We start from the raw sequence: 27191 nt of genomic DNA on the forward strand, positions 1-27191 counted from the left end.
GACGAAGAGCTCAACAGTAAATCTGCGTGGAGCCATGCTCTGCCACTATTCAACAAATGTCCTGCAGCTGTTGCAAGACTTCTATAGGAGTGTGAACTCTTTGAGGAACCTTCATACTGAGCAATGCACTGATAGGCTTGTGTATACCATATCCACCCCCTGACAATCCAAGACAGGTAGGAGTCAGCTGAGAATTTTATCTTCCAATTATTAATGTGCAACTCACAAAACTGCCTTCGGTGCTCCCAGGGTCCGCTTTCCTTTTTGTTTACACTCTGGTGCAGTTCTCTTGAGACTTTGTATCTGAAGTGAATGCATGTGTGGAGCATTTAGTGAGGTGTGAGTTTGCATAATCATTTGTTCTCCACAAATGGATATGGAAAAGGTCTGTGCAAAGCATCATCAGAGATGCTGATATAGTGCCAGAAAAGTGATTTCTGTAATTGGCAAAAATTGACTGACTGTATTTAAACTGTTGTGACTTGTTGGTGTATAATTTCTCAAACATATGTCAAACATATGGCTCATGAATGATATCATGTGATATATGATATAGCAAACAACACTATTGTCACAAGGTAGAAACTGCAAGTTTGTGGCAACGTGACTTTTACATATCCTTTATTTACCCAGCTAAAAAGTCTCTTTGACATTAAAAATGTCTGTTTTTAGGAGAGATCCAGCCAATACGGCAGCAGAAATCGCAAGAAATATAGCATACTAGGTCTATAAAGATATTTTATAACCTAGATGATATTTGCGTAACAGGTAATTTCCTTACTTTATAGTTGATACCTTCGTAAATCCCCGCTTGAGTACAGCCTATCTACCAATGTAAGCAGCTATATGAGACGTAAAAACAAACACCGGAAGTCACGTTTTGCACAACACTGTGACTCCCTCACCTCTGCTCAGTCCTCTTATAAACCCTGCATCAACATTAGTTCTAGTAAAATCTTTCCAGATGGCGCTCTCATTATTCCGCTGCCCCGCGTGCTGTGTGTGAAATCAGCACAACTGTCACAGTCATTAAAAACTTCAGCTTTTACAGTATCAGTTGCAACCATGACTGTCCTCGGTTGAGGGATTCAAACTTCTCAACAGCAGGAATAAAGGTCCGCGTGTAGACGCTCGCGCTCTTTTACGTCGCGCACTGTTTACATTTAATCTACAAACAGATTTAAATAAATGTACTCTCGTTAACTTGTGCTTATAAGGGAGCAGCCATTTAGTTCCGTTTGCCGTCCCCTTTCTTCGGATTTTATTTGTTGTTGGAAACCCGCTTCTATGCGCACTGCTGCCGACCAGCGGACGGAGAGAGAAAGAAGCGGATAGTTTGTTTTTTTCTCTTCCGAACTCTTTCATGGCATGCATTTTTAATTTGTCGTTGCTATTTGTGCTGATTGGGACCCGATGAATGGAAAAACAAAGAATTATCTTTCACCTGATATAGTTTCTGAGAAAAATGATATCCACATATGAGGACATTCTTTTTAAATTTTGATAGAACACTAAGTCACAAAAGTGCAAAACTCTTTATTTTCCTGAGTACAAAAACAAAATGAGAAACAACAACTGTGCCCCTTTCAGCAATATGGCTTATTTGAAGTGCCGCTAACAGTTGCAGGAAGACGTATGTCTGTTACAAAGGTGAAAAAATGAACAGTAAAAGACTTCTGAACATGGAACACGAAACATTTCGTTCCAAAACTGCTACTTAAAACTCCCCCCCCGTGGGAACATGTTTACACCTATGTGTGTAAAATTTAGTATTGTGGTCTAGACAACCCAAAATGTGATGTCCACAGGTAAAAAAATTTTTAAAGCTCTAACATCCACTGTGAGGCGATAGTTAGAAAATATCGTAAGCAGATACTAGCAAAGCTGTGCAGTGATTGCATTGTGTCACATCATTCTTTTACTTCGTGTGTGTTCATATTGGGAGTGGAGAGAGTGGACAGTTTCCGGTACCTAGGTGTACACATAACTCAGGATCTGTCATGGTCCTGTCACATTAACACCCTGTTTAAGAAATCTCACGAGCCTCTCCTCAGAAGGCTTGGAGACTTCCATCTGCCACTGAGGGTGCTTAAGAACTTCCATCGAGAGCATCCTGACGGGAAGCATTTGCACCTGGTTTGGAAACAGCAGCAAGCAGGACAGACGAGATCTGCAAAGAGTGGTGCGCTCGGCCGATCAGATCTTACTGACCTGCTGTCCGTCTACACCAAGCGGTGCAAGAACAAAACCAGGAAGATTATGATGCACCTCTCCCATCCCAACAATGGACTTTTCTCACTGTTGAGGTCTGGGAAGCGCTTCTGCTCCCTTAAGGCCAAACCAGAGAGAATGAAGAGGAGCTTCTTCCCCCAGGCTATTTGGGCCCTGTACCAGGTGTAGGACTGGTCTCTCATACACACGGTCACTGCACGCACCCTGTTATTTGCACACTGATTATAATTTATCTCTTAAATCGTTAATTGCACATTCTTTTTTACTGTTAATTTTATCTTGTGCTTTTGTTTTATTGCTCTTAGAATTTGTTGTTTCTAATCATTACATTTTATCATAAAATGTAAACTGTAAACTCTACTGTCGTTTAATAATCGGGCATTGCACAGTAATAAGCATTTCACCACATGTCACTATTGTGCGCGACAAACAAACTCTGTAATTGGTGCATTCGTCGCATATTGGTAATTCTGAAGACACGCTTTGAGTTTCTGGAACATTACGCTGAAGTGACAAAGTATTATTTTTAACATATAGAAGAAGCCCCGCAAACGCAGGGCATCAAAAAATTGAGTAAAACTCTTGTTGTTCCTCTCCACGGAAATCTTTAGTAAAAGGCGAAAGATTTATACGATCTGAAGAGAAACAAGAGTGCTGACGAGATTTCGGCTAAGTGAATGACCTCATTTCTCCCACTGGCATAATCACTTACGGTTTACTCAAACAAACTACTGAGTTTATCTTTGATGCGCAAAGATAAACCTTTACTGTAAATATCCCTAATACATGCACCAGAAAGTTATTGAGGGCGACAGATAAATGTGAAATACTTATTCTAAAGCTGCTTTGCGCGTGGCATTGTGGTATTCCCACAATGCCACGCGCATTGTGGAGACCCCGCCCCCTGTGTTTTGTTAAGCATCTCAACAATGGCTAAATATCTTGTTTTTCTTTTAAAACATGAGGTGACTCTTGAATAAAAGAATCAATAGTCTCTGAATGGTGTAACATTTATTTATATGTTTATCGGAGTCTATTATGAAACTGCTGCTGAGTTTCAATAAAGTACAGTTTTATAAATAGAGAAGAGCTGCCCTTGACACAACTTCCTGTATCACAGGGGCGTTTCTGGGGGTGACCAACTGATTTATTTATTTGTACTTGTATGTTTTGTCAGTGACCTTAGGACTATTGTGATGCTGAAGGCAGATTAAAGCCCAACTTAGGGATTCTTTAAGTGATTCCACAACTCACTGTTACTGTAACACATGACACTTTATTAAAGTGGATGAAACAGGAATACATGAAAACAGCACTGCAGGACAGTCAATCAGTGAACTTGATTATGAACGCAATGCAAGGGGCTTTACAAAATCAACTGTGTACAGTCAAAAGTGCCTGTCAGATATGCTGTAATCATACACGTTACCATCAACAATATCATTGTGAATGTTAAATGAATGTCACTTAAAGAAACTTTACAACGAGCAACATATACTGACAATAGCCATACACGGGTAAATGTGTTGTAAATGGAAATGCAGTAAACCTGCCTAGTATGACATTAAATATACGATACACTTACTACTTCATATATCTCATATCGTTTGTAACGAGACGCCGAAAGCACCACCCTCTGCTCGAAGAAGCTTTTGTGCGTGAGTGAAGGCAGCGACTCGGCTGAGCAGGTCCTGTGGAGGTTTGGTGAAGACCATACTTCTCACCCGGCCTGCTGACGAGGTGCAGGGGCATGTGGATTTATAACACGATATTCTAGTGTCGCCATCATCAGTTGTAGCCACTGAAAAGACTAGAAATGGGCGTAATACATTAGATGTTGGTTAGCGCGCAGCTAACATTTACCATAAAGTAAAAGGCTTAAATGAGCTATTCAGCCTCGTGTAATTTCAGTTAAATCCAGTAGCGTCTTAGAGTTAATAATTCACCGTAAACGTAAAAGAAATGCCAGTTTCCAGAAAAACTCCGGAGTTGCCGGCTGCTTCGCTATCCCGCTGCGGGTTGTTATTTTGGTGACGCAACTTCCGTCGACAGAAGATTGGTAGTCTACAGTGGGATTCAGCGCTTCACCTCAGACCCCGGGCCAATGAAAAGACGTAACCGTCTACAGCCACTGTAGACTTTGCGCTACCGTAGACACGGAGCGAACAGGGCTTTGTGTCGGCTCTGACAGACGCGTACTTGCAAAACTGTGCAGTGTGTGCATTATGCCACATCATTGCTTTACTTAGTGTTTATCCTAGTGGTCATAGTGGTGCATTACAGCTGACACAGTGACTGCTTAACCTTATAACTATGGCTCTCTCCTTTAACATTATAAGAGAATCGCACTAATGCAAAGCATCGTTAAATTAATTCGGACTGTTATTGTTCCACTGCACAGAAAATTTTAATAATACGCAAAATATCTACACAATCTGAAGATAAATAAAATTGCCAACAAAACCACGGCTAAGAGAATGACGCCATTTCGCGCAATGGTATGATCACTTAAAGTTTACTCAAAAAAATTGAGTTTATCTTTGATACGTAAAGACAAACCTTTACTACAAATATCCATAATACATGCACTACAAAGTTATTGGGGGTGACAAATAAAGCTGCTCTGCGTGCATGGCATTGTGGGAATATGGAGACCCCGCCCCCTGTGTCTTTTAAACGCTTCTTCAGTTTAAAACATGATGGGACTCTTGAATAAAATAATCAACGGTCTCTGAATGGTGTAATATTGAGTTCCATGTTTGTCTGACTATCGTGAAACTGCTACCGAGTTTCAAGTTTTATAAATAGAGGAGAGCTACCGTTGTCGTTACTTCCCGTATCACGTGGGCGTTCCTGGGAATGACCTTCGTCCAACTACTGTAGAAACCCAAATCTTACTTATGTAGCATTTACTTTTCTTTTTTTTACATGGAAAACAAGCCCCACAAACGTAGGGCATCAAAAAATTGAGTAAAACTCTTGTTGTTCCTCTCCACGGAAATCTTTAGTAAAAGGCGAAAGATTTATACGATCTGAAGAGAAACAAGAGTGCTGGCGAGTACATGGCTAAGAGAATGACCCCATTTCTCCCACTGGTATGATCACTTACGGTTTACGCAAAAAAAAAAAAAAGAGTTGACTTTATCATTGATACGCGAAGATAAACTTTTACTACAAATATCACCAGCACAAGCAGCACATAGGTGTTGTGGAAGACAAGATGCATGTGAACTACTTACACTAACTGCTTTGCGCGCATGGCATTGTGGGAATACGGAGACCCCGCCTCCTGCGTTTTGTTAGACGCCTCAACGGTGAAAATTTATCTGGGTTTTCCTTTAAAACATGACGTGACTCTTGAATAAAAGAATCAGCAGTCTCTGAATGGTGTAACACGAATTTCCATGTTTATTTTAGTCCATCGTGAAACTGCTGCCGAGTTTCAATAAAGTCCATATTGGAGGATTGGTACATAAATACGGTCGGCATAAAGAGGCACACGATAAAAGGCCTTACTGACAGTTTACATTGGGAGTAATGCAACAAGTTTCAGATATTACATTTACTTCTTTTAACATTGAAAAAGAAGCCCCACAAATATGGGGCATCAAAAAATTGAGTAAAACTCTTGTTGTTCCTCTCCACGGAAATCTTTAGTAAAAGGCGAAAGATTTATACGATCTGAAGCGAAACAAGAGTGCTGGCGAGTGCATGGCTAAGAGAATGACCCCATTTCTCCCACTGGTATGATCACTTATGGTTTACGCAAAAAAAACAACCCAAAAACCCGACATTTTATTTGATGAAAAAAGGTAAAGTTTTACTACAAACATCACTGACATATGCACCACAAAGCTGTTGTGCGTGACAGATAAATGTGAACTACTTATTCTAAAACTGCTATGTGCGCATGGCATTGTGGGAAACTTGGGAGACTTGTTAACTAGGACAGAGCTGTCTCTCACTGTTGCAAAAATGAATGGAGGTCTGTGGAGCTGTACCCCAGATAAGTAGGCAGCTTTTAAAAAAAAATTAAAACATGACGTGATTCTTGAATAAAAGCGTGAATCAACAGTCTCTGAATAGTGTAAAGTAGATTTCTATATTTATCTGGGTCCCACAAATAACTAATGAGGAATTTAAAAAATATGAGGATTTTTCACTTAAAATTACATATTTATCCAATATTCCAGTCCCTGTTGGATTTATCATTTTCTTATGGATGCAAATGTCTAACACTCACCAAGTAGAGCTGGAGGGAATCAATCCAAATCCTGAGAATTTTAAAACCAATGCTGGAATCGGTGTCCGATCAATGCATGCATGCATGAGAGGACAGATGCTTTATGGCCAGCCCACTGAATTGTGTTCAATTTTAATTTTATTGGAAATGAAACTAAATATAGGCTACCTCAGAAATTAAATATGAAAAGTGTCTGGACACTTTATAACACTGTTATAGTATCAGACTAATACTAGCACAATTGGACCGATAGTGTAGACCAGGGTTGGCTGTCACATTGCTTGTTTTTGTGGATTTCACACATGTTTGCAGTGGTCAATTTGTGGAAAACAGACAAAACTTTGGAGGAAGGAAGTATTTTGTTATTTTGATGGGTGAAAAAAAACATTTCATGCTGTTTTTGTATCGAAAGACAAGACACAATTTTAGTCCTTTAAAATATAGACACTTATTAAAAAGCTGATATTAATTGCTTTGATATTAATCCACCTCTCACTATCTGGTTAAAGCCATGTGGTAATGTTTAACAAGAGGTCAGTCTGAGATAGTTGTCTTACTAGTTTTTGGATTGGTTGTCACACGTGACTAACAAGCCTCTGAGCATGACAAATGATTTTGCGGGTAGGCATTTAAAAGCAGTGATATTTTTGTTTCTTTGTTCTCTGAATGGTTTGTTTTGAGTCATTCATCAATAGCCAGCTCAAGAAAGTATGGTTTTGTTGTGTTGTCTGCCCAAACTAAGCTCACAAAGCTTGTGTCTGTGAAGGTTCTCAGTCATCCAGGTCATCGTAGTCAAAGGAGCTTGCAAAGAAAAGTGTCTGGACTTCTTTAAGTTACTTATCTCTGTATCTCTGACATTTCAGGGGCATACAGTGGGGCAAAAAAGTATTTAGTCAGCCACCGATTGTGCAAGTTCCCCCACTTAAAATGATGACAGAGGTCAGTAATTTGCACCAGAGGTACACTTCAACTGTGAGAGACAGAATGTGATAAAAAAAAATCCATGAATTCACATGGTAGGATTTGTAAAGAATTTATTCGTAAATTAGGGTGGAAAATAAGTATTTGATCACCTCAAACAAGGAAAATCTCTGGCTCTCACAGACCTGTAACGTCTTCTGTAAGAAGCTTTTCTGTCCCCCACTCGTTACCTGTATGAATGGCACCTGTTTGAACTCATCATCTGTATAAAAGACACCTGTCCACAGCCTCAAACAGTCAGACTCCAAACTCCGCCATGGCCAAGACCAAAGAGCTTTCGAAGGACACCAGGAAAAGTATTGTAGACCTGCACCAGACTGGGAAGAGTGAATCTACAATAGGCAAGCAGCTTGGTGTGAAAAAATCAACTGTAGGAGCAATCATCAGAAAATGGAAGACATACAAGACCACTGATAATCTCCCTCAATCTGGGGCTTCACGCAAGATCTCATCCCGTGGGGTCAAAATGATCATGAGAACGGTGAGCAAAGATCCCAGAACCACACGGGGGGACCTGGTGAATGACCTGCAGAGAGCTGGGACCAAAGTAACAAAGGTCACCATCAGTAACACACTACAACGGCAGGGAATCAAATCCCGCAGTGCCAGACGTGTTCCGCTGCTGAAGCCAGTGCATGTCCAGGCCTGTCTGAAGTTTGCCAGAGAGCACATGGATGATACAGCAGAGGATTGGGAGAATGTCATGTGGTCAGATGAAACCAAAGTAGAACTTTTTGGTATAAACTCAACTCGTCGTGTTTGGAGGAAGAAGAATACTGAGTTGCATCCCAAGAACACCATACCTACTGTGAAGCATGGGGGTGGAAACATCATGCTATGGGGCTGTTTTTCTGCCAAGGGGACAGGACGACTGATCCGTGTTAAGGACAGAATGAATGGGGCCATGTATCGTGAGATTTTGAGCCAAAACCTCCTTCCATCAGTGAGAACTTTGAAGATGAAACGAGGCTGGGTCTTCCAACATGACAATGATCCAAAACACACCGCCCGGGCAACAAAGGAGTGGCTCCGTAAGAAGCATTTGAAAGTCCTGGAGTGGCCTAGCCAGTCTCCAGACCTCAACCCCATAGAAAATCTGTGGCGGGAGTTGAAAGTCCGTGTTGCTCGGCGACAGCCCCAAAACATCACTGCTCTCGAGAAGATCTGCATGGAGGAATGGGCCAAAATACCAGCTACTGTGTGTGCAAACCTGGTAAAGACCTATAGTAAACGTTTGACCTCTGTTATTGACAACAAAGGTTATGTTACAAAGTATTGAGTTGTATTTTTGTTATTGACCAAATACTTATTTTCCACCCTGATTTACGAATAAATTCTTTACAAATCCTACCATGTGGATTCATGGATTTTTTTTTCACATTCTGTCTCTCACAGTTGAAGTGTACCTCTGGTGCAAATTACTGACCTCTGTCATCATTTTAGGTGGGGGAACTTGCACAATCGGTGGCTGACTAAATACTTTTTTGCCCCACTGTACATAACTGACTTGTGTGACTCTGAGGTATAGGACTGCTAGCTAAAGACTCGCAACCTCAAAATGGAAATCTCAGTTAGTTTCCTTACCTGGATGATCGAGCATGGATCAACCTTAAAAAGTACAAGAGTTCAGAGTCAGTTTGATATTGATGTCGTGGATTTTTAGACTGATCTGTTTGCACTGGCTTGCTGGCTATTGCTCAAGTTAGAAAATCTTGCACAAAACACTGCTTGTCTTCTTAAAGATGCAGGAAACCTCTCTCTATTTTTAATGATGTCAGTGATACATCTCATCAACACTGAGACATGAATGTGGAATCGCTTCTCAGTAGAATTTGTAACTGCATTTTAAAGCACTGTAAATTCCTAATTTCACTGCTCATACATCGAATAATTCACTGATTTATAGTCATAGTTTAATTTAAGTAACATTAGGTGGAGTCCATTTCTAAACTTTCTGATGTCTCTATCTGAAAAAATGAAATACAAAGTTACGCATAATTTCTCTTCAATCTCTACTGAAACCCAACTGATAATTATAGGGACCACCAACATGGCCTGTCACAAAGTGTCAGTGTGTTGTTAATAGTTAATTATTTTTGTAACAATTAACTGCAAAAATAGAAGGTATAGGTGTTTTGAGCTATACCTTCAACTTCAATTTAATGAAGGAGTGGTTATTGAAAGATGTTTCAGTGATCATTAGTTCACACAAAGAGTGAAAATTGTGACAACCAAGCCCGATCTAGCATACTTCACTGCACTAGATACTGCTGTTTGCTTCAGTGTTATATATCAGAGATTCAAACTCGTTTTAGATTGTGGGCCACATACAGCCCACTTAAGATCAAAAAAGTGCATAAAACGTTTGGGTGACTGATGAATGTCAAAACTTTAACTCAAAACTTTTACATGCTCATTGCACAGATTGTTCTGTAGTTGTAAAATATAATAAGTACTTGCTTAATTTACTTAATATTTGAAAAATATCAACTTTCCTGATTGTTTATCTGCTAATTAATCACTTTGATGTGGTATGAAAGGCAATGAGGTTTGGCAGTCTCAATAAGTCAGAAAAGCTGCTAAATGTATTAAAATGTCATAAGTATATAATGCATGCACCTATTCTCAGAAATCACAACAGTGCACTAGCCAAGAATTCTCTGTTTACGGTGCAATTAATTATTTGTTTTTTAAACAGATCACAAGCCCCACAAACGAAGGGCATCAAAAAAATTGAGTGAAACTCTTGTTGTTTCTCTCCACGGAAATCTTTAGTAAAAGGCGAAAGATTTATACGATCTGAAGAGAAACAAGAGTGCTGGCGAGTACATGGCTAAGAGAATGACCCCATTTCTCCCACTGGTATGATCACTTACGGTTTACGCAAAAAAAAAAAAAAGAGTTGAATTTATCATTGATACGCGAAGATAAACTTTTACTACAAATATCACCAGCACAAGCACCACATAGGTGTTGTGGAAGACAAGATGCATGTGAACTACTTACACTAACTGCTTTGCGCGCATGGCATTGTGGGAATACGGAGACCCCGCCTCCTGCGTTTTGTTAGACGCCTCAACGGTGAAAATTTATCTGGGTTTTCCTTTAAAACATGACGTGACTCTTGAATAAAAGAATCAGCAGTCTCTGAATGGTGTAACACGAATTTCCATGTTTATTTTAGTCCATCGTGAAACTGCTGCCGAGTTTCAATAAAGTCCATATTGGAGGATTGGTACATAAATACGGTCGGCATAAAGAGGCACACGATAAAAGGCCTTACTGACAGTTTACATTGGGAGTAATGCAACAAGTTTCAGATATTACATTTACTTCTTTTAACATTGAAAAAGAAGCCCCACAAATATGGGGCATCAAAAAATTGAGTAAAACTCTTGTTGTTCCTCTCCACGGAAATCTTTAGTAAAAGGCGAAAGATTTATACGATCTGAAGCGAAACAAGAGTGCTGGCGAGTGCATGGCTAAGAGAATGACCCCATTTCTCCCACTGGTATGATCACTTATGGTTTACGCAAAAAACAACCCAAAAACCCGACATTTTATTTGATGAAAAAAGGTAAAGTTTTACTACAAACATCACTGACATATGCACCACAAAGCTGTTGTGCGTGACAGATAAATGTGAACTACTTATTCTAAAACTGCTATGTGCGCATGGCATTGTGGGAAACTTGGGAGACTTGTTAACTAGGACAGAGCTGTCTCTCACTGTTGCAAAAATGAATGGAGGTCTGTGGAGCTGTACCCCAGATAAGTAGGCAGCTTTAAAAAAAAAAAAATTAAAACATGACGTGATTCTTGAATAAAAGCGTGAATCAACAGTCTCTGAATAGTGTAAAGTAGATTTCTATATTTATCTGGGTCCCACAAATAACTAATGAGGAATTTAAAAAATATGAGGATTTTTCACTTAAAATTACATATTTATCCAATATTCCAGTCCCTGTTGGATTTATCATTTTCTTATGGATGCAAATGTCTAACACTCACCAAGTAGAGCTGGAGGGAATCAATCCAAATCCTGAGAATTTTAAAACCAATGCTGGAATCGGTGTCCGATCAATGCATGCATGCATGAGAGGACAGATGCTTTATGGCCAGCCCACTGAATTGTGTTCAATTTTAATTTTATTGGAAATGAAACTAAATATAGGCTACCTCAGAAATTAAATATGAAAAGTGTCTGGACATAATAACCTTTTTGTGTTGATGGTTGAGTCAATTGTATATATAAAATACATTTTGAGGGGCATACTATAACAACACTGTTATAGTATCAGACTAATACTAGCACGATTGGACCGATAGTGTAGACCAGGGTTTGCTGTCACATTGCTTGTTTTTGTGGATTTCACACACGTTTGCAGTGGTCAATTTGTGGAAACAGACGAAACTTTGGAGGAAGGAAGTATTTTGTTATTTTGATGGGTGAAAAAAAACATTTCATGCTGTTTTTGTATCGAAAGACAAGACACAATTTTAGTCCTTTAAAATATAGACACTTATTAAAAAGCTGATATTAATTGCTTTGATATTAATCTACCTCTCACTATCTGATTAAAGCCATGTGGTAATATTTAACAAGAGGTCAGTCTGAGATAGTTGTCTTACTAGTTTTTGGATTGGTTGTCACACGTGACTAACAAGCCTCTGAGCATGACAAATGATTTTGCGGGTAGGCATTTAAAAGCAGTGATATTTTTGTTTCTTTGTTCTCTGAATGGTTTGTTTTGAGTCATTCATCAATAGCCAGCTCAAGAAAGTATGGTTTTGTTGTGTTGTCTGCCCAAACTAAGCTCACAAAGCTTGTGTCTGTGAAGGTTCTCAGTCATCCAGGTCATCGTAGTCAAAGGAGCTTGCAAAGAAAAGTGTCTGGACTTCTTTAAGTTACTTATCTCTGTATCTCTGGCATTTCAGGGGCATACATAACTGACTTGTGTGACTCTGAGGTATAGGACTGCTAGCTAAAGACTCGCAACCTCAAAATGGAAATCTCAGTTAGTTTCCTTACCTGGATGATTGAGCATGGATCAACCTTAAAAAGTACAAGAGTTCAGAGTCAGTTTGATATTGATGTTGTGGATTTTTAGACTGATCTGTTTGCACTGGCTTGCTGGCTATTGCTCAAGTTAGAAAATCTTGCACAAAACACTGCTTGTCTTCTTAAAGATGCAGGAAACCTCTCTCTATTTTTAATGATGTCAGTGATACATCTCATCAACACTGAGACATGAATGTGGAATCGCTTCTCAGTAGAATTTGTAACTGCATTTTAAAGCACTGTAAATTCCTAATTTCACTGCTCATACATCGAATAATTCACTGATTTATAGCCATAGTTTAATTTAAGTAACATTAGGTGGAGTCCATTTCTAAACTTTCTGATGTCTCTATCTGAAAAAATGAAATACAAAGTTACGCATAATTTCTCTTCAATCTCTACTGAAACCCAACTGATAATTATAGGGACCACCAACATGGCCTGTCACAAAGTGTCAGTGTGTTGTTAATAGTTAATTATTTTTGTAACAATTAACTGCAAAAATAGAAGGTATAGGTGTTTTGAGCTATACCTTCAACTTCAATTTAATGAAGGAGTGGTTATTGAAAGATGTTTCAGTGATCATTAGTTCACACAAAGAGTGAAAATTGTGACAACCAAGCCCGATCTAGCATACTTCACTGCACTAGATACTGCTGTTTGCTTCAGTGTTATATATCAGAGATTCAAACTCGTTTTAGATTGTGGGCCACATACAGCCCACTTAAGATCAAAAAAGTGCATAAAACGTTTGGGTGACTGATGAATGTCAAAACTTTAACTCAAAACTTTTACATGCTCATTGCACAGATTGTTCTGTAGTTGTAAAATATAATAAGTACTTGCTTAATTTACTTAATATTTGAAAAATATCAACTTTCCTGATTGTTTATCTGCTAATTAATCACTTTGATGTGGTATGAAAGGCAATGAGGTTTGGCAGTCTCAATAAGTCAGAAAAGCTGCTAAATGTATTAAAATGTCATAAGTATATAATGCATGCACCTATTCTCAGAAATCACAACAGTGCACTAGCCAAGAATTCTCTGTTTACGGTGCAATTAATTATTTGTTTTTTAAACAGATCACAAGCCCCACAAACGAAGGGCATCAAAAAAATTGAGTGAAACTCTTGTTGTTTCTCTCCACGGAAATCTTTAGTAAAAGGCGAAAGATTTATACGATCTGAAGAGAAACAAGAGTGCTGGCGAGTACATGGCTAAGAGAATGACCCCATTTCTCCCACTGGTATGATCACTTACGGTTTACGCAAAAAAAAAAAAAAGAGTTGAATTTATCATTGATACGCGAAGATAAACTTTTACTACAAATATCACCAGCACAAGCAGCACATAGGTGTTGTGGAAGACAAGATGCATGTGAACTACTTACACTAACTGCTTTGCGCGCATGGCATTGTGGGAATACGGAGACCCCGCCTCCTGCGTTTTGTTAGACGCCTCAACGGTGAAAATTTATCTGGGTTTTCCTTTAAAACATGACGTGACTCTTGAATAAAAGAATCAGCAGTCTCTGAATGGTGTAACACGAATTTCCATGTTTATTTTAGTCCATCGTGAAACTGCTGCCGAGTTTCAATAAAGTCCATATTGGAGGATTGGTACATAAATACGGTCGGCATAAAGAGGCACACGATAAAAGGCCTTACTGACAGTTTACATTGGGAGTAATGCAACAAGTTTCAGATATTACATTTACTTCTTTTAACATTGAAAAAGAAGCCCCACAAATATGGGGCATCAAAAAATTGAGTAAAACTCTTGTTGTTCCTCTCCACGGAAATCTTTAGTAAAAGGCGAAAGATTTATACGATCTGAAGCGAAACAAGAGTGCTGGCGAGTGCATGGCTAAGAGAATGACCCCATTTCTCCCACTGGTATGATCACTTATGGTTTACGCAAAAAACAACCCAAAAACCCGACATTTTATTTGATGAAAAAAGGTAAAGTTTTACTACAAACATCACTGACATATGCACCACAAAGCTGTTGTGCGTGACAGATAAATGTGAACTACTTATTCTAAAACTGCTATGTGCGCATGGCATTGTGGGAAACTTGGGAGACTTGTTAACTAGGACAGAGCTGTCTCTCACTGTTGCAAAAATGAATGGAGGTCTGTGGAGCTGTACCCCAGATAAGTAGGCAGCTTTAAAAAAAAAAAAATTAAAACATGACGTGATTCTTGAATAAAAGCGTGAATCAACAGTCTCTGAATAGTGTAAAGTAGATTTCTATATTTATCTGGGTCCCACAAATAACTAATGAGGAATTTAAAAAATATGAGGATTTTTCACTTAAAATTACATATTTATCCAATATTCCAGTCCCTGTTGGATTTATCATTTTCTTATGGATGCAAATGTCTAACACTCACCAAGTAGAGCTGGAGGGAATCAATCCAAATCCTGAGAATTTTAAAACCAATGCTGGAATCGGTGTCCGATCAATGCATGCATGCATGAGAGGACAGATGCTTTATGGCCAGCCCACTGAATTGTGTTCAATTTTAATTTTATTGGAAATGAAACTAAATATAGGCTACCTCAGAAATTAAATATGAAAAGTGTCTGGACATAATAACCTTTTTGTGTTGATGGTTGAGTCAATTGTATATATAAAATACATTTTGAGGGGCATACTATAACAACACTGTTATAGTATCAGACTAATACTAGCACGATTGGACCGATAGTGTAGACCAGGGTTTGCTGTCACATTGCTTGTTTTTGTGGATTTCACACACGTTTGCAGTGGTCAATTTGTGGAAACAGACGAAACTTTGGAGGAAGGAAGTATTTTGTTATTTTGATGGGTGAAAAAAAACATTTCATGCTGTTTTTGTATCGAAAGACAAGACACAATTTTAGTCCTTTAAAATATAGACACTTATTAAAAAGCTGATATTAATTGCTTTGATATTAATCTACCTCTCACTATCTGATTAAAGCCATGTGGTAATATTTAACAAGAGGTCAGTCTGAGATAGTTGTCTTACTAGTTTTTGGATTGGTTGTCACACGTGACTAACAAGCCTCTGAGCATGACAAATGATTTTGCGGGTAGGCATTTAAAAGCAGTGATATTTTTGTTTCTTTGTTCTCTGAATGGTTTGTTTTGAGTCATTCATCAATAGCCAGCTCAAGAAAGTATGGTTTTGTTGTGTTGTCTGCCCAAACTAAGCTCACAAAGCTTGTGTCTGTGAAGGTTCTCAGTCATCCAGGTCATCGTAGTCAAAGGAGCTTGCAAAGAAAAGTGTCTGGACTTCTTTAAGTTACTTATCTCTGTATCTCTGGCATTTCAGGGGCATACATAACTGACTTGTGTGACTCTGAGGTATAGGACTGCTAGCTAAAGACTCGCAACCTCAAAATGGAAATCTCAGTTAGTTTCCTTACCTGGATGATTGAGCATGGATCAACCTTAAAAAGTACAAGAGTTCAGAGTCAGTTTGATATTGATGTTGTGGATTTTTAGACTGATCTGTTTGCACTGGCTTGCTGGCTATTGCTCAAGTTAGAAAATCTTGCACAAAACACTGCTTGTCTTCTTAAAGATGCAGGAAACCTCTCTCTATTTTTAATGATGTCAGTGATACATCTCATCAACACTGAGACATGAATGTGGAATCGCTTCTCAGTAGAATTTGTAACTGCATTTTAAAGCACTGTAAATTCCTAATTTCACTGCTCATACATCGAATAATTCACTGATTTATAGCCATAGTTTAATTTAAGTAACATTAGGTGGAGTCCATTTCTAAACTTTCTGATGTCTCTATCTGAAAAAATGAAATACAAAGTTACGCATAATTTCTCTTCAATCTCTACTGAAACCCAACTGATAATTATAGGGACCACCAACATGGCCTGTCACAAAGTGTCAGTGTGTTGTTAATAGTTAATTATTTTTGTAACAATTAACTGCAAAAATAGAAGGTATAGGTGTTTTGAGCTATACCTTCAACTTCAATTTAATGAAGGAGTGGTTATTGAAAGATGTTTCAGTGATCATTAGTTCACACAAAGAGTGAAAATTGTGACAACCAAGCCCGATCTAGCATACTTCACTGCACTAGATACTGCTGTTTGCTTCAGTGTTATATATCAGAGATTCAAACTCGTTTTAGATTGTGGGCCACATACAGCCCACTTAAGATCAAAAAAGTGCATAAAACGTTTGGGTGACTGATGAATGTCAAAACTTTAACTCAAAACTTTTACATGCTCATTGCACAGATTGTTCTGTAGTTGTAAAATATAATAAGTACTTGCTTAATTTACTTAATATTTGAAAAATATCAACTTTCCTGATTGTTTATCTGCTAATTAATCACTTTGATGTGGTATGAAAGGCAATGAGGTTTGGCAGTCTCAATAAGTCAGAAAAGCTGCTAAATGTATTAAAATGTCATAAGTATATAATGCATGCACCTATTCTCAGAAATCACAACAGTGCACTAGCCAAGAATTCTCTGTCTACGGTGCAATTAATTATTTGTTTTTTAAACAGATCACAAGCCCCACAAACGCAGGGCATCAAAAAATTGAGTAAAACTCTTGTTGTTCCTCTCCACGGAAATCTTTAGTAAAAGGCGAAAGATTTATACGATCTGAAGAGAAACAAGAGTGCTGGCGAGTGCATGGCTAAGAGAATGACCCCATTTCTCCCACTGGTATGATCACTTACGGTTTACGGAAAAAAAAAAAGAATAAAAAGTTGACTTTATCATTGATACGCGAAGATAAACTTTTACTACAAATATCACCAGCACAAGCAGCACATAGGTGTTGTGGAAGACAAGATGCATGTGAACTACTTACACTAACTGCTTTGCGCGCATGGCATTGTGGGAATACGGAGACCCCCGCCTCCTGCGTTATGTTAGACGCCTCAACGGTGAAAATTTATCTGGGTTTTCCTTTAAAACATGACGTGACTCTTGAATAAAAGAATCAGCAGTCTCTGAATGGTGTAACACGAATTTCCATGTTTATCTTAGTCCATCGTGAAACTGCTGCCGAGTTTCAATAAAGTCCATATTGGAGGATTGGTACATAAATACGGTCGGCATAAAGAGGCACACGATAAAAGGTCTTACTGACAGTTTACATTGGGAGTAATGCAACAAGTTTCAGATATTACATTTACTTCTTTTAACATTGAAAAAGAAGCCCCACAAATATGGGGCATCAAAAAATTGAGTAAAACTCTTGTTGTTCCGCTCCACGGAAATCTTTAGTAAAAGGCGAAAGATTTATACGATCTGAAGAGAAACAAGAGTGCTGGCGAGTGCAGGGCTAAGAGAATGACCCCATTTCTCCCACTGGTATGATCACTTATGGTTTACGCAAAAAAAACAACCCAAAAACCCGACATTTTATTTGATGAAAAAAGGTAAAGTTTTACTACAAACATCACTAACATATGGACCACAAAGCTGTTGTGGGTCACAGATAAATGTGAACTACTTATTTTAAAGTAGCTTTGCGCGCATGGCATTGTGGGAAATATGGACAAACATTTTGTTACAGGGCAAGCAATAAGAGCAATCTCTGAATTGTCCACTAGATGGCGGTATGATATCTCATTTTGACGGCATCCACATTTTTAAGACATCTATGTTATCATCTACATGATCCTAACGCTAACCCGAACCTATAACCTATTTATTTATTTGTTTGTTTATCTAAAGTTGACCCTTCCAAGTCTTGGCAATCAGTGCACACAGAAACATCCCTGTAACAGACAGCATCAGAAATGTTTTTTTCCAACATTTTTCCCCAAACCTTTTGCTTGTCTCTAAGGAGCAATGATGACTTCGATCTCACGTGGTCAGTGAGAGAAGGGATCTCTCATAGACATTATAATTAAAACAAAACAGCTACTTTAATCCTCAACACTTCAAAAGTAATACACATACATATTTTCTAGCAGCCATATACTGTATATATTTTTTTAAAAGATAAAAACATAGCCTGTGTCACAAACTGTTTTGAAGCCCTGAGTTCAACTCTTTGGCTTCCATCTTGGGTTTTTAAAACTGGACGTGATGATCGACAGAGATATAAAACTGATTGCATGCTCATTTTACATGCACGTGGGACCATCATATCGTTAGCTTCATAGCATAAGTGCCTAAGTCATTGACTTAGTCAAATGACTTAGGCAATTATGCTATGAAGCTAACGATATGTCAAATCATCCTGCGCTGAACAACACTTGAGAACAGTGACTGTCCCCATGAGCTCTCCGGCAAAGTTTTTATTCTGATCGATCCGAAATCAAATGTGAAATCGGGACATTTTCTCGTCGACTTCAATACAATCAAACTTCTTTTGCAACCAGTGAATTCGCCCCCTGCTGGCCGTTATAAAGAAGGTAGATCAGGGTCATTTTGCATAGTGGGCCACATATAGTTCACTTTGAGCTAAAGTGAGCTAAACTGCATGATCAATGTGTAAAATTACAGTTAGAAAAATTGTTAATTTACTTTAAAGTTTAAAAATAACAGACTATGCTATAATTACGATGATAAATAGCCAAGCATAGTTATTAATAGTATAGCTGAAAAACTTTCTGACCATTCATTTAATAATTTATCTGTTAATTATTGCTTTGATGTAGAATGGAAGGTAGTGGGGGTGGGCAGTCTTTATCAATAGAAAAAGCTGTACAAATGAATGAAATTGTAGTTAAAGTTTAACAATGTATGCTCTCCTTCACATTTTCTAAAGTTGGGCCAGATTCTTCACCTGGCCAAGTTTAGCCCCCGGGCCTTATGTTTGACACCCCCAAAGCTGATTTATTGTTTTATTTTTCAGACTTGGAGTCATAAAACTACTAAGAATTGGCACTTCTGGTTACATTGGTCCAAAGTCACTGGATTTTCAGTTAGATGCCTGTGGTTAACACAAACTTTATCTCCTACAAAATAAAATACATTGGTGTGGTAAATCATTAAATATCCATCCTTCCATTTTCTTTCACTTATCTAGTAAGTAAATATCTCACTTGTAAATTTTGAAGTCATTAAAATGCTGATAGTTAGCAGTTTATTTCCGGTAAATGGATTTTGAGGAAAAAGAAAGAAAGAAAAATGTGGCTTTAATTTGTGGAGAACATGTTGCTGAAAAACACATTTTACCTATGATGAGTTTTATGTCATGCAAAGCCTATTTGCATGTGTGTGTGTGTGTGTGTGTGTGTGTGTGTGTGTGTGTGTGTGTGTGTGTGTGTGTGTGTGTGTGTGTGTGTGTTTTGTGAGCAATTGTAACTTCTTATCTTTGTCTACAAAACAAAAAGATACATGTAAAGGTCAGCTTAGGGACTATATTTAAAATACTTCAGAATGCTAATCCCCTTCACATTACCACATTTTTTGCTGCCACAGAAACACTGACCACATGTAAAAACTCACTAACTGTGAATACGACACAAACACCGGCTGTAGAAATGCCCTCAAGGAAAGCAGTGGCTCAATCTTCATGTCTTACATTTTCTCTAATCCTACCTGCTTTAGTGAGATTTTTATGTCAAATCACAAAATTACTTTAAACTAACTATTAAACCTAAGTTGATTTAACTCACACTCAAAGCAGCAAGCGAACATATGCTTTCAAAGTTAAACCAGTTTAAAATGCAGGTGCTCTTTCACACTCATCGTTATCTGTCAAGTGGAAGAACTAGTGTGGAGGTGCTCGAACAGATGGAGCACGGTGGGTTTGTGCATTTATACAAAATCTAATTTTGGTTCTTTATTCAGTTTAGGTAGCTGGTTACTGCTCGCAGTGATTCTGTGGCTTAAAGTTTCACTGCGGCACTGAATCTCATCAGTTGTCAGTAATTTTTCACAATCCCCGGAGAGCGCCCTCGTCATTTCTGTCGGCCTCCCTGTGGCTGTGCGGGGACAGGGAGGGCTGTCAAACTGTGCCTGCCCGAGAGCGCCTGGGTTGATGAGTCATAATAAGGGCTGTCCAGGTGGTGAAAATGAGGCTGTGTGAGTGTGTGTGTGTGTGTGTGTGTACATTTACAGTACAATAAATTTGTTCTCCTCTTATGGATGCTATACTTTATTATAAATTTTTGATCACGTCAAGTCAGTTGTACGTATGTGTGTGTGTGTCTTGGGGGCTAGAGAGAGAAGGAAAAACAGAGTAAGAGAGAGAGAGAGAACAGGAGTCAGTGGGAGGGAGAGGAGAGGCGAGCAGAGCGGAGTGTTCACTCCATTTCTTGGGGATTTTCGAGTCTCTCACTGCGGATTGTCTCCTCTTCTTTAGAAGTGAAAGTCGACTTTAACTCCGTTAATCATTCGGGCAGATTGCCTGTAACAAAGTCCCACTCTCTGGATGGAGAAAGGCTGCTGCAAAATGAGGGCTTTGTGTTTGAACTTTGCCATCACCTGTCTGTGGCTTCTTCCTTCATCAGTGAGTAGACTGCAGACAGCCTTTGCACCAAGTGCATGAAGAGTTACTTCCATTCAGATTTCCTGTAAATGTGTACCATTGATTATTAGCGATCAGTACGTTATAATCAAATTTATGTGCTGCTTGATTTCTGCCACTCATTCTGAGATTACAGCACTGTTGCAGAATAAGACATGGACTGTCAAAATTATCCCAAACATCACTGTAGTTTTAAAAGGTAACAAGTAACTTGCCATGGGATTTTAAGAAGTAGAAAAGAGTTTAAATGACTTGGTAAAGACTTCATGGGATTTGCTGTTTTGAGAATATTGTGAGAAAAAAAAAATCAGAGACCTGTTCATTTTTAGGAATGAGAAACGGTGTCTTGCTCTGATGTGATTCGCTTTGTTACTTTCAAACTTAAGACCGAAGACGTTTTCATTGTGTGAAATTGTACTAGGACTTGATTAAAGTGGAATCTTTTGTTAGATAAAGTTCAGGAAGGATGAATATATATACCGCTTTCACATTTTAAATTTGTTCCAGTCCCATGGTGTCTAATTCTCTTTCAAGCGTAGTTGTAATTTAATCTGCGCCCCTTTCTTTAATTCAACTTTCTCATGCTGCACGAGCAGCAGACTGCATCATCTGCATCTCTGGTATTTAAGATGTCAAGTGCAAACCCTCAAAGCAACCTCATTTTGTGCTTTATTGCTTGAACTAAATGAGTGCACGGGCTTTGTCAGTCTGAAGAAGTTTCATCACCCTGGGGCTTAAAAACATTCAAACTTATTTTTCTTTTCTTTTTTTCTTCTTGGTTAAGCCATTAAAAAAAAACAACCCAAAAAACTGACACATTAAGGAACTTTTTAGCCAGTGGCAAGAATTCTATCTCTCTGTCCTTAAAAAAAGCAAACACTCCTCCCAGGCTTTTCAGTTGCTTTTCAGTTTTTACTTTTTTTTTTGCTTCTGCAGGTACTTTTACACACGTGTTGTGCTTGTATCCCCTCCACTGCTGTTGCTCAGTTGCAGTCACTGAGCCAGTGACATTGCTGTCACACTGTGGGCTCCAATTAGGGCAGGTGAGAACAGCACGTAGCTGGAGCTTTGGGTTTGTAACAATAGGCGCAGCTGGAGCGCACTTGGTTAGGGGAGGAAGGCAGAGATTGGCACACAGGGATGAGGTGGTTGGGGGGGGGGGGGGATGAGAATCCTGCTTGTTTGAGTAAAATAATGATATCCTGGGAGCTGTTTATTCAGAAATCTAGGTGAGATTAGCCCTAAACCTCCATCTGCCTCTGACACATTATGGCAAAAACAGAAATCAAGTCCTAAACAGTGAATGTGAACAACTCATGTCCCTAGAGGCGTAAAAAAATCTTGTCCCATCACCCACAGAGCATCCACCATTACACCTAAGCTAAAGTAAGTGTTTATATAAAAAGAGAAGTGTCCAATTAGTTTTTATCCTAAACTCATTGTGCAAAATTGGTGTTATATACTTTTTGTATATACAGTTTGCATACTGAGACGTAGCTTCACGTGTCAGCCATGCAGAGCAAATGTGTTACATAAACATCACTTGATTTATTGGGATTTGTGTATTTTAATAGACACAACAGCAGGTGGTTGCCTGGCTTATGATAAGCTGCTTCATCAGTATGAAGACGTATTTAGTTTTCATGGTCACACTCTTATATTTTTGGAGTGCTATTTCTTTTTTAAACCCAAGAGGGACATTCAAGTGGAGTTAATTACCGTATTTCTCTGTGTTAATGATGTCTTCAGTTCTGCGTGAGCTGTGCATGAAATGTGGCGCTATCACAGAAGCCAAAATATTTAACATTAAAGCAATTAGTGGCAACAGATTGGTTTTTAGTTCCTGTAAAATATATTTGGAGTGTTTCTCCGGTACAGTGGAGTCAACACTGTAAGAGGCAGCTTAATGTATCATTTTGATGTGGTGTATTTTTTTCATATAATCTGCAGGCTGTTCACCCATACTGTTTCATCAGATTTGACTTCAGGGGAAAGGCCAGGGAGCGTAGATACCTTTATACAATCTATTTCCCGAAAAAGGGACAAAATAGGACAGTAGAAGGAAGGAGGACAATGTGGGTGGAAGTGATGAATACAACGAACAAAACATGAAGTCGTAAGCTCTTACCTAACAAGATGCATTCAGGTGAAAGCTTAATCCCTTATTCATTTCAAGAAGCTGTCCAAATCAATCCAAGATTAGAAGCTGGGATATTTAAGGTAATGAAGAGGAGGAGGAGGAAAAAGGTTAAAGATTTTTTAGTCTTTTTGAGACCACTGAGACATATTTGGCACAGAAGGAGCTCAATATGGAAATGTGCCTGAAACAGATGCATATTTTTCATATTTTCATACATTTATTATTTTATTGATTCTTCAGCAGCCACGTTTCTCTCTATCTCAAGCATATTGATTAATCAGCCTATAGACGGTCCATTACCAAGGTCGTGCAGAAACGACGATTGAAAGTTTTAAAGGGGGAGTGAGAGAGGACGAACGGACGGGCAAATTAAAACGTGTTAATGGCAACAAGAACGGGACTGTGTTTGTTTGTGGTGTGGGTGTGTGCATGTTCCTCATTACTGTAGTCCTTGCCTGAAGGAGATAACCTATTGATCACAGTCAATTTCAAGACGTTCTCAGTGCGAGGGCCCGCAACACTCAAGAATAATTATTTAAATCGATTATGTGCTGCCTTATAGTGCAGCTACAGTCAAGCTGTCCTTCCTTTGTGGTCATCCAGGTGGTCAAGGGCAGTTTTGCTCTTCATCTTTCTTGTCACTTTCTGCAGTCCAACAACAAAATCGTGTGACTTTTTTACTGTCGTTTTTTTTACTGTAGTTAATGGTGACAATGTTGACAACCCCAGAGTTGTTTTGGGTTACAGTCGATATTATAAAGTTCTTGTAGTTGTCTGTGAGCATTGGTGGATATGAGTTTCATTTGGTGCTTTTAAGAGTTGTTTTATTAGTATAACAAAACACAAAAGTAGTTTGCGGCTAATCAAAGAGGTTCGATTTTAGGATTTGGGTCTCTCTTTCTTTTTCTGCCTCTCTTTGATATATCAGTATCTACGCCAGTATCAAAAAGCTGGATGAAATTTTACATGTGGTGCTTACTGAATTCAAAATAAATAAAAAGATAAATAAAAAACAAGGCAACGTGTCTTTTCACTACTTGGCAAATCGGCCAATTACAACACAAATTTGGGGGATTTTTTTCCTAACAGGGACTGTTTCTTCAGTTAAAACAATCTACAAAATGTTATATTCTGTAGTGTTTATGGAAAAATGGTGTGCAAAAGCACAACACTGTGGCCAAATTCCATTTGTCTCCATTGTTTTGAAACTGCACCGGAGATCTCAAAAACTGGCATCTCAGTGTTTAATGCAAAGTAAAATGCATATATATATATATATATATATATATATATATATATATATATATATATATATAAACACACACATACATATATATATATATTACCCCTGTGGATACACAGTTGTGGTGAGATGTTTAGACTCATCATGGGCATAAATGTCATGGTAATGTGGGGCTTGTAATGATTTCTTTGAACTGTTCTTTTTCCAGGGTGGAATGATCGTACAGCAAACATCTGTAATGGTTTAAGAAAAATAAATAAGTATGTACACAAGTTTTAATTTATTTTGGACAACAAGCTTCTAGCATAATTCTGGCTGGATATTTGACCAATCTTCATTTAAACAAGGTTGTTTAATGGCATGGAGCTTTTAAGCAGGGTCTACACATTTTAAACGGGACTGAGGTTGTGGCTTTGGCACGGCCATTCCAGAAACATAATGGGCCATTTCTAAACAGCTACAAATTTGAGGATAATCGGTTTAATGTAAGAAAAATTATTAGGATGTGTTACCACTTTGTCAAAGTGTGAAAGAACACCCAAGCTGTCCCCTCAGATGAGATGAAATTGGTTAGGATGTTCAGGAATAACCAGGTAACCACCATGGAAATTTTACATTTCCACTTTTAGGCTTGACTAAGATTGCAGATACTCACACAGACAAGTCAAATGGCTTCTGGAGAAAATTTTAATGGTCGATAATTCAAAGATTGACCTGTGTGGTTACAATGACAAGAGGTTGTTGGAGGAGTAAGGGCGAGGTTCTAAGACCACTGTACCTGTTGTCAAGCATGGTGGTGGTCACATAATGCCCTGGGTCTGTTCTGCTCCCATTGGTACTGGTATATTGCACACAGTAGATGGAATAATGAAGAAGGGGTCTCTCCGAATACTTCAACTTCACCTCAAATCAACAGCTTGGACACAACTGCATGTCCGAGTTGGACAATGATTTCAAACATCTCAAAAACATGATAAAGCAGGCTAACAATAAGCTTCTGGAATGGCATTCCCAAAGTACAAATCTCAATCCTATTGGGAATTTGTGGACTATGCTTCAAAGAAGCCAAGTAGAGTGTTCAAATATCCTGCAAGAATGATGTCAGATACATGTTGGTGGCTACCAATAGTGTTTGGTCTAGGTGAAACTTACTAAGACATTTAACCAAATGTTAGTGGGGTTTATGCATGCTTTTGAGCTTAGATAAAATCCAAAACATTTCAGACTTGTGAAGCTAATTCTTGTTTTATTTTTTTAAGTCATTAAATATGTATGTTGTACAATCCCTGGAAAAAGAACAGTTCACTAAAACCCCAAAGCCCCATGACATTTATGCCCATAGTGACTGTTAACTTCTGAGCACAGCTGTATGTAAGCTGACAAATAAGCTATATCTTGCAACAATGGATGAAGAACATTTTCAAAATTCACTATTTTATACTTTTTTTCCACAGGTCCAAGAGATATCCAAGAAACTGGAATTCCAAAGCCAAGAGTGGGGTGAGGCGGAAGGAGGAAGAGAAGGTGCTGGTGGAGCAGCACTGAAAGTTAAACATATCTCCAAAGATTTACAGATCATCTCCACCAAACATAAAACACCTGCTTATGGCTCGCTTGGCCCATACGGTTGGCCTCAGAACTTCTCACAAGCCCTGGATCAGTATCTGTATCGTCCTCCTCCCAAATCCAAACCTCCAGCTAAAACTTCCCCAAAGGCCAAAAAGATCCTGGGCTGGGGGGATTTTTACTTTAATGTGAAAACAGTGAAATTTAGCCTCTTGGTGACAGGGAAGATTGTGGATCACATCAATGGAACATTCAGCGTCTACTTCCGCCACAATTCATCCCGTCTGGGGAACATATCTGTCAGCATCGTTCCACCTTCCAAAGCTGTGGGATGGGAGGTTCTTGATCCTGCATCTCAGAGTGTTCACACTAAAAACTCAGTACTGCTCCCAGATCTGATGTCCCAGTTGCCAAGCCCTCCTCAGTCCACCAGCTCCACTCCTCCCGAACAGCAGAAGCAGCAGCAGGACATGATGATGGTGACTGAACTCAACTGCCGGATCGAGTACCAGAGAACCAACCGGTCCAAGAAGACCAAGCCCTGCATGTACGACCCAGGCCAGACATGCTACTCAGAAAACACCCAGTCCCAGGCAGCCTGGATCTGTGCCAAACCATTTAAGGTTATATGCATCTTCATCGCCTTCACTGGCACAGATTACAGACTGGTGCAGAAAGTTTGCCCTGAGCAGAACCAGCAACACTTTGGGTGACAAATTCTGAGATATGATACACTGACTTCTCACTCGTCCTTCAAACATCCTTCAGAATCATATGTTCAGTTTTCCAAACACCTTCAACATAAAGATACATCGTCAGCCTGTCAGTGAATGCAGATTGAGTCAAAACTTGTATTGTCTTTTTTAAGGATTTAAGTTTTGTGTAAGCTTTGTGTTGTCTGAAAGCACACTCATTAAAACATTAACGCTGATTTTGAATTTGTGTTTAAAACTTTTGCCTCACGATTATGCATTAATTAAGGTTTCCATCCAAAATTTGACTTGTATTCTTATTTTTTTTTACTTAAAAAATAATGATAATATTGTATATGTATCTATGTTTAAGGACAGAATCACATGTAGGTTTTCTTTTAAAGCACAGACTGACTTCAGCTAATGTTTTTACTATGAAAATGTTTCTATGCCTGTTTGTTTTATGGAAGTTTCCTATTCAAAGAACTCACAGAGCGAGATGAAAGGGATTATTTACTGTAGTCATTATTATCAGTGACACAAAGTACACGTCCGGTATCTGGCTACA

General features: G+C 38.7%; 1 protein-coding gene and 9 non-coding genes across 10 annotated transcripts; 1 reads left to right on the forward strand and 9 right to left on the reverse strand.

The window, feature by feature from the left end:
• Positions 1 to 2773: 2773 nt before the first annotated feature.
• On the reverse strand, positions 2774 to 2887 carry LOC146684209 (U5 spliceosomal RNA). The gene has a single exon (XR_014917339.1). It is a non-coding gene; the product is annotated as a U5 spliceosomal RNA (small nuclear RNA).
• A 2283-nt stretch (positions 2888 to 5170) lies between these two features.
• Positions 5171 to 5284, reverse strand: LOC146684210 (U5 spliceosomal RNA). The gene has a single exon (XR_014917340.1). It is a non-coding gene; the product is annotated as a U5 spliceosomal RNA (small nuclear RNA).
• Positions 5285 to 5819: 535 nt separating this feature from the next.
• LOC146684211 (U5 spliceosomal RNA) lies at positions 5820 to 5933 on the reverse strand. Its single transcript, XR_014917341.1, has one exon. It is a non-coding gene; the product is annotated as a U5 spliceosomal RNA (small nuclear RNA).
• Positions 5934 to 10160: 4227 nt separating this feature from the next.
• On the reverse strand, positions 10161 to 10275 carry LOC146684212 (U5 spliceosomal RNA). The gene has a single exon (XR_014917346.1). It is a non-coding gene; the product is annotated as a U5 spliceosomal RNA (small nuclear RNA).
• Positions 10276 to 10810: 535 nt separating this feature from the next.
• On the reverse strand, positions 10811 to 10924 carry LOC146684213 (U5 spliceosomal RNA). The gene has a single exon (XR_014917342.1). It is a non-coding gene; the product is annotated as a U5 spliceosomal RNA (small nuclear RNA).
• Positions 10925 to 13608: 2684 nt separating this feature from the next.
• LOC146684214 (U5 spliceosomal RNA) lies at positions 13609 to 13723 on the reverse strand. Its single transcript, XR_014917347.1, has one exon. It is a non-coding gene; the product is annotated as a U5 spliceosomal RNA (small nuclear RNA).
• A 535-nt stretch (positions 13724 to 14258) lies between these two features.
• On the reverse strand, positions 14259 to 14372 carry LOC146684215 (U5 spliceosomal RNA). Its single transcript, XR_014917343.1, has one exon. It is a non-coding gene; the product is annotated as a U5 spliceosomal RNA (small nuclear RNA).
• Positions 14373 to 17056: 2684 nt separating this feature from the next.
• LOC146684216 (U5 spliceosomal RNA) lies at positions 17057 to 17170 on the reverse strand. The gene has a single exon (XR_014917345.1). It is a non-coding gene; the product is annotated as a U5 spliceosomal RNA (small nuclear RNA).
• Positions 17171 to 17710: 540 nt separating this feature from the next.
• On the reverse strand, positions 17711 to 17824 carry LOC146684217 (U5 spliceosomal RNA). Its single transcript, XR_014917344.1, has one exon. It is a non-coding gene; the product is annotated as a U5 spliceosomal RNA (small nuclear RNA).
• Positions 17825 to 20669: 2845 nt separating this feature from the next.
• Positions 20670 to 27181, forward strand: LOC146684218 (neurexophilin-2-like). The gene is made up of 2 exons (XM_085443495.1): positions 20670 to 20964; positions 25820 to 27181. Exons 1-2 carry the CDS (start codon positions 20887 to 20889, stop codon positions 26642 to 26644), a joined length of 903 nt encoding a protein of 300 aa, XP_085299621.1. The 5' UTR covers positions 20670 to 20886; the 3' UTR covers positions 26645 to 27181.
• Positions 27182 to 27191: the final 10 nt, after the last annotated feature.

Source organism: Copadichromis virginalis, linkage group LG20, assembly GCF_057382275.1.
Source record: "Copadichromis virginalis isolate Kocher_CV1m ecotype Utaka linkage group LG20, C_Virginalis_male_GT1.1, whole genome shotgun sequence".
NCBI classification, from domain to species: Eukaryota; Metazoa; Chordata; class Actinopteri; order Cichliformes; family Cichlidae; genus Copadichromis; species Copadichromis virginalis.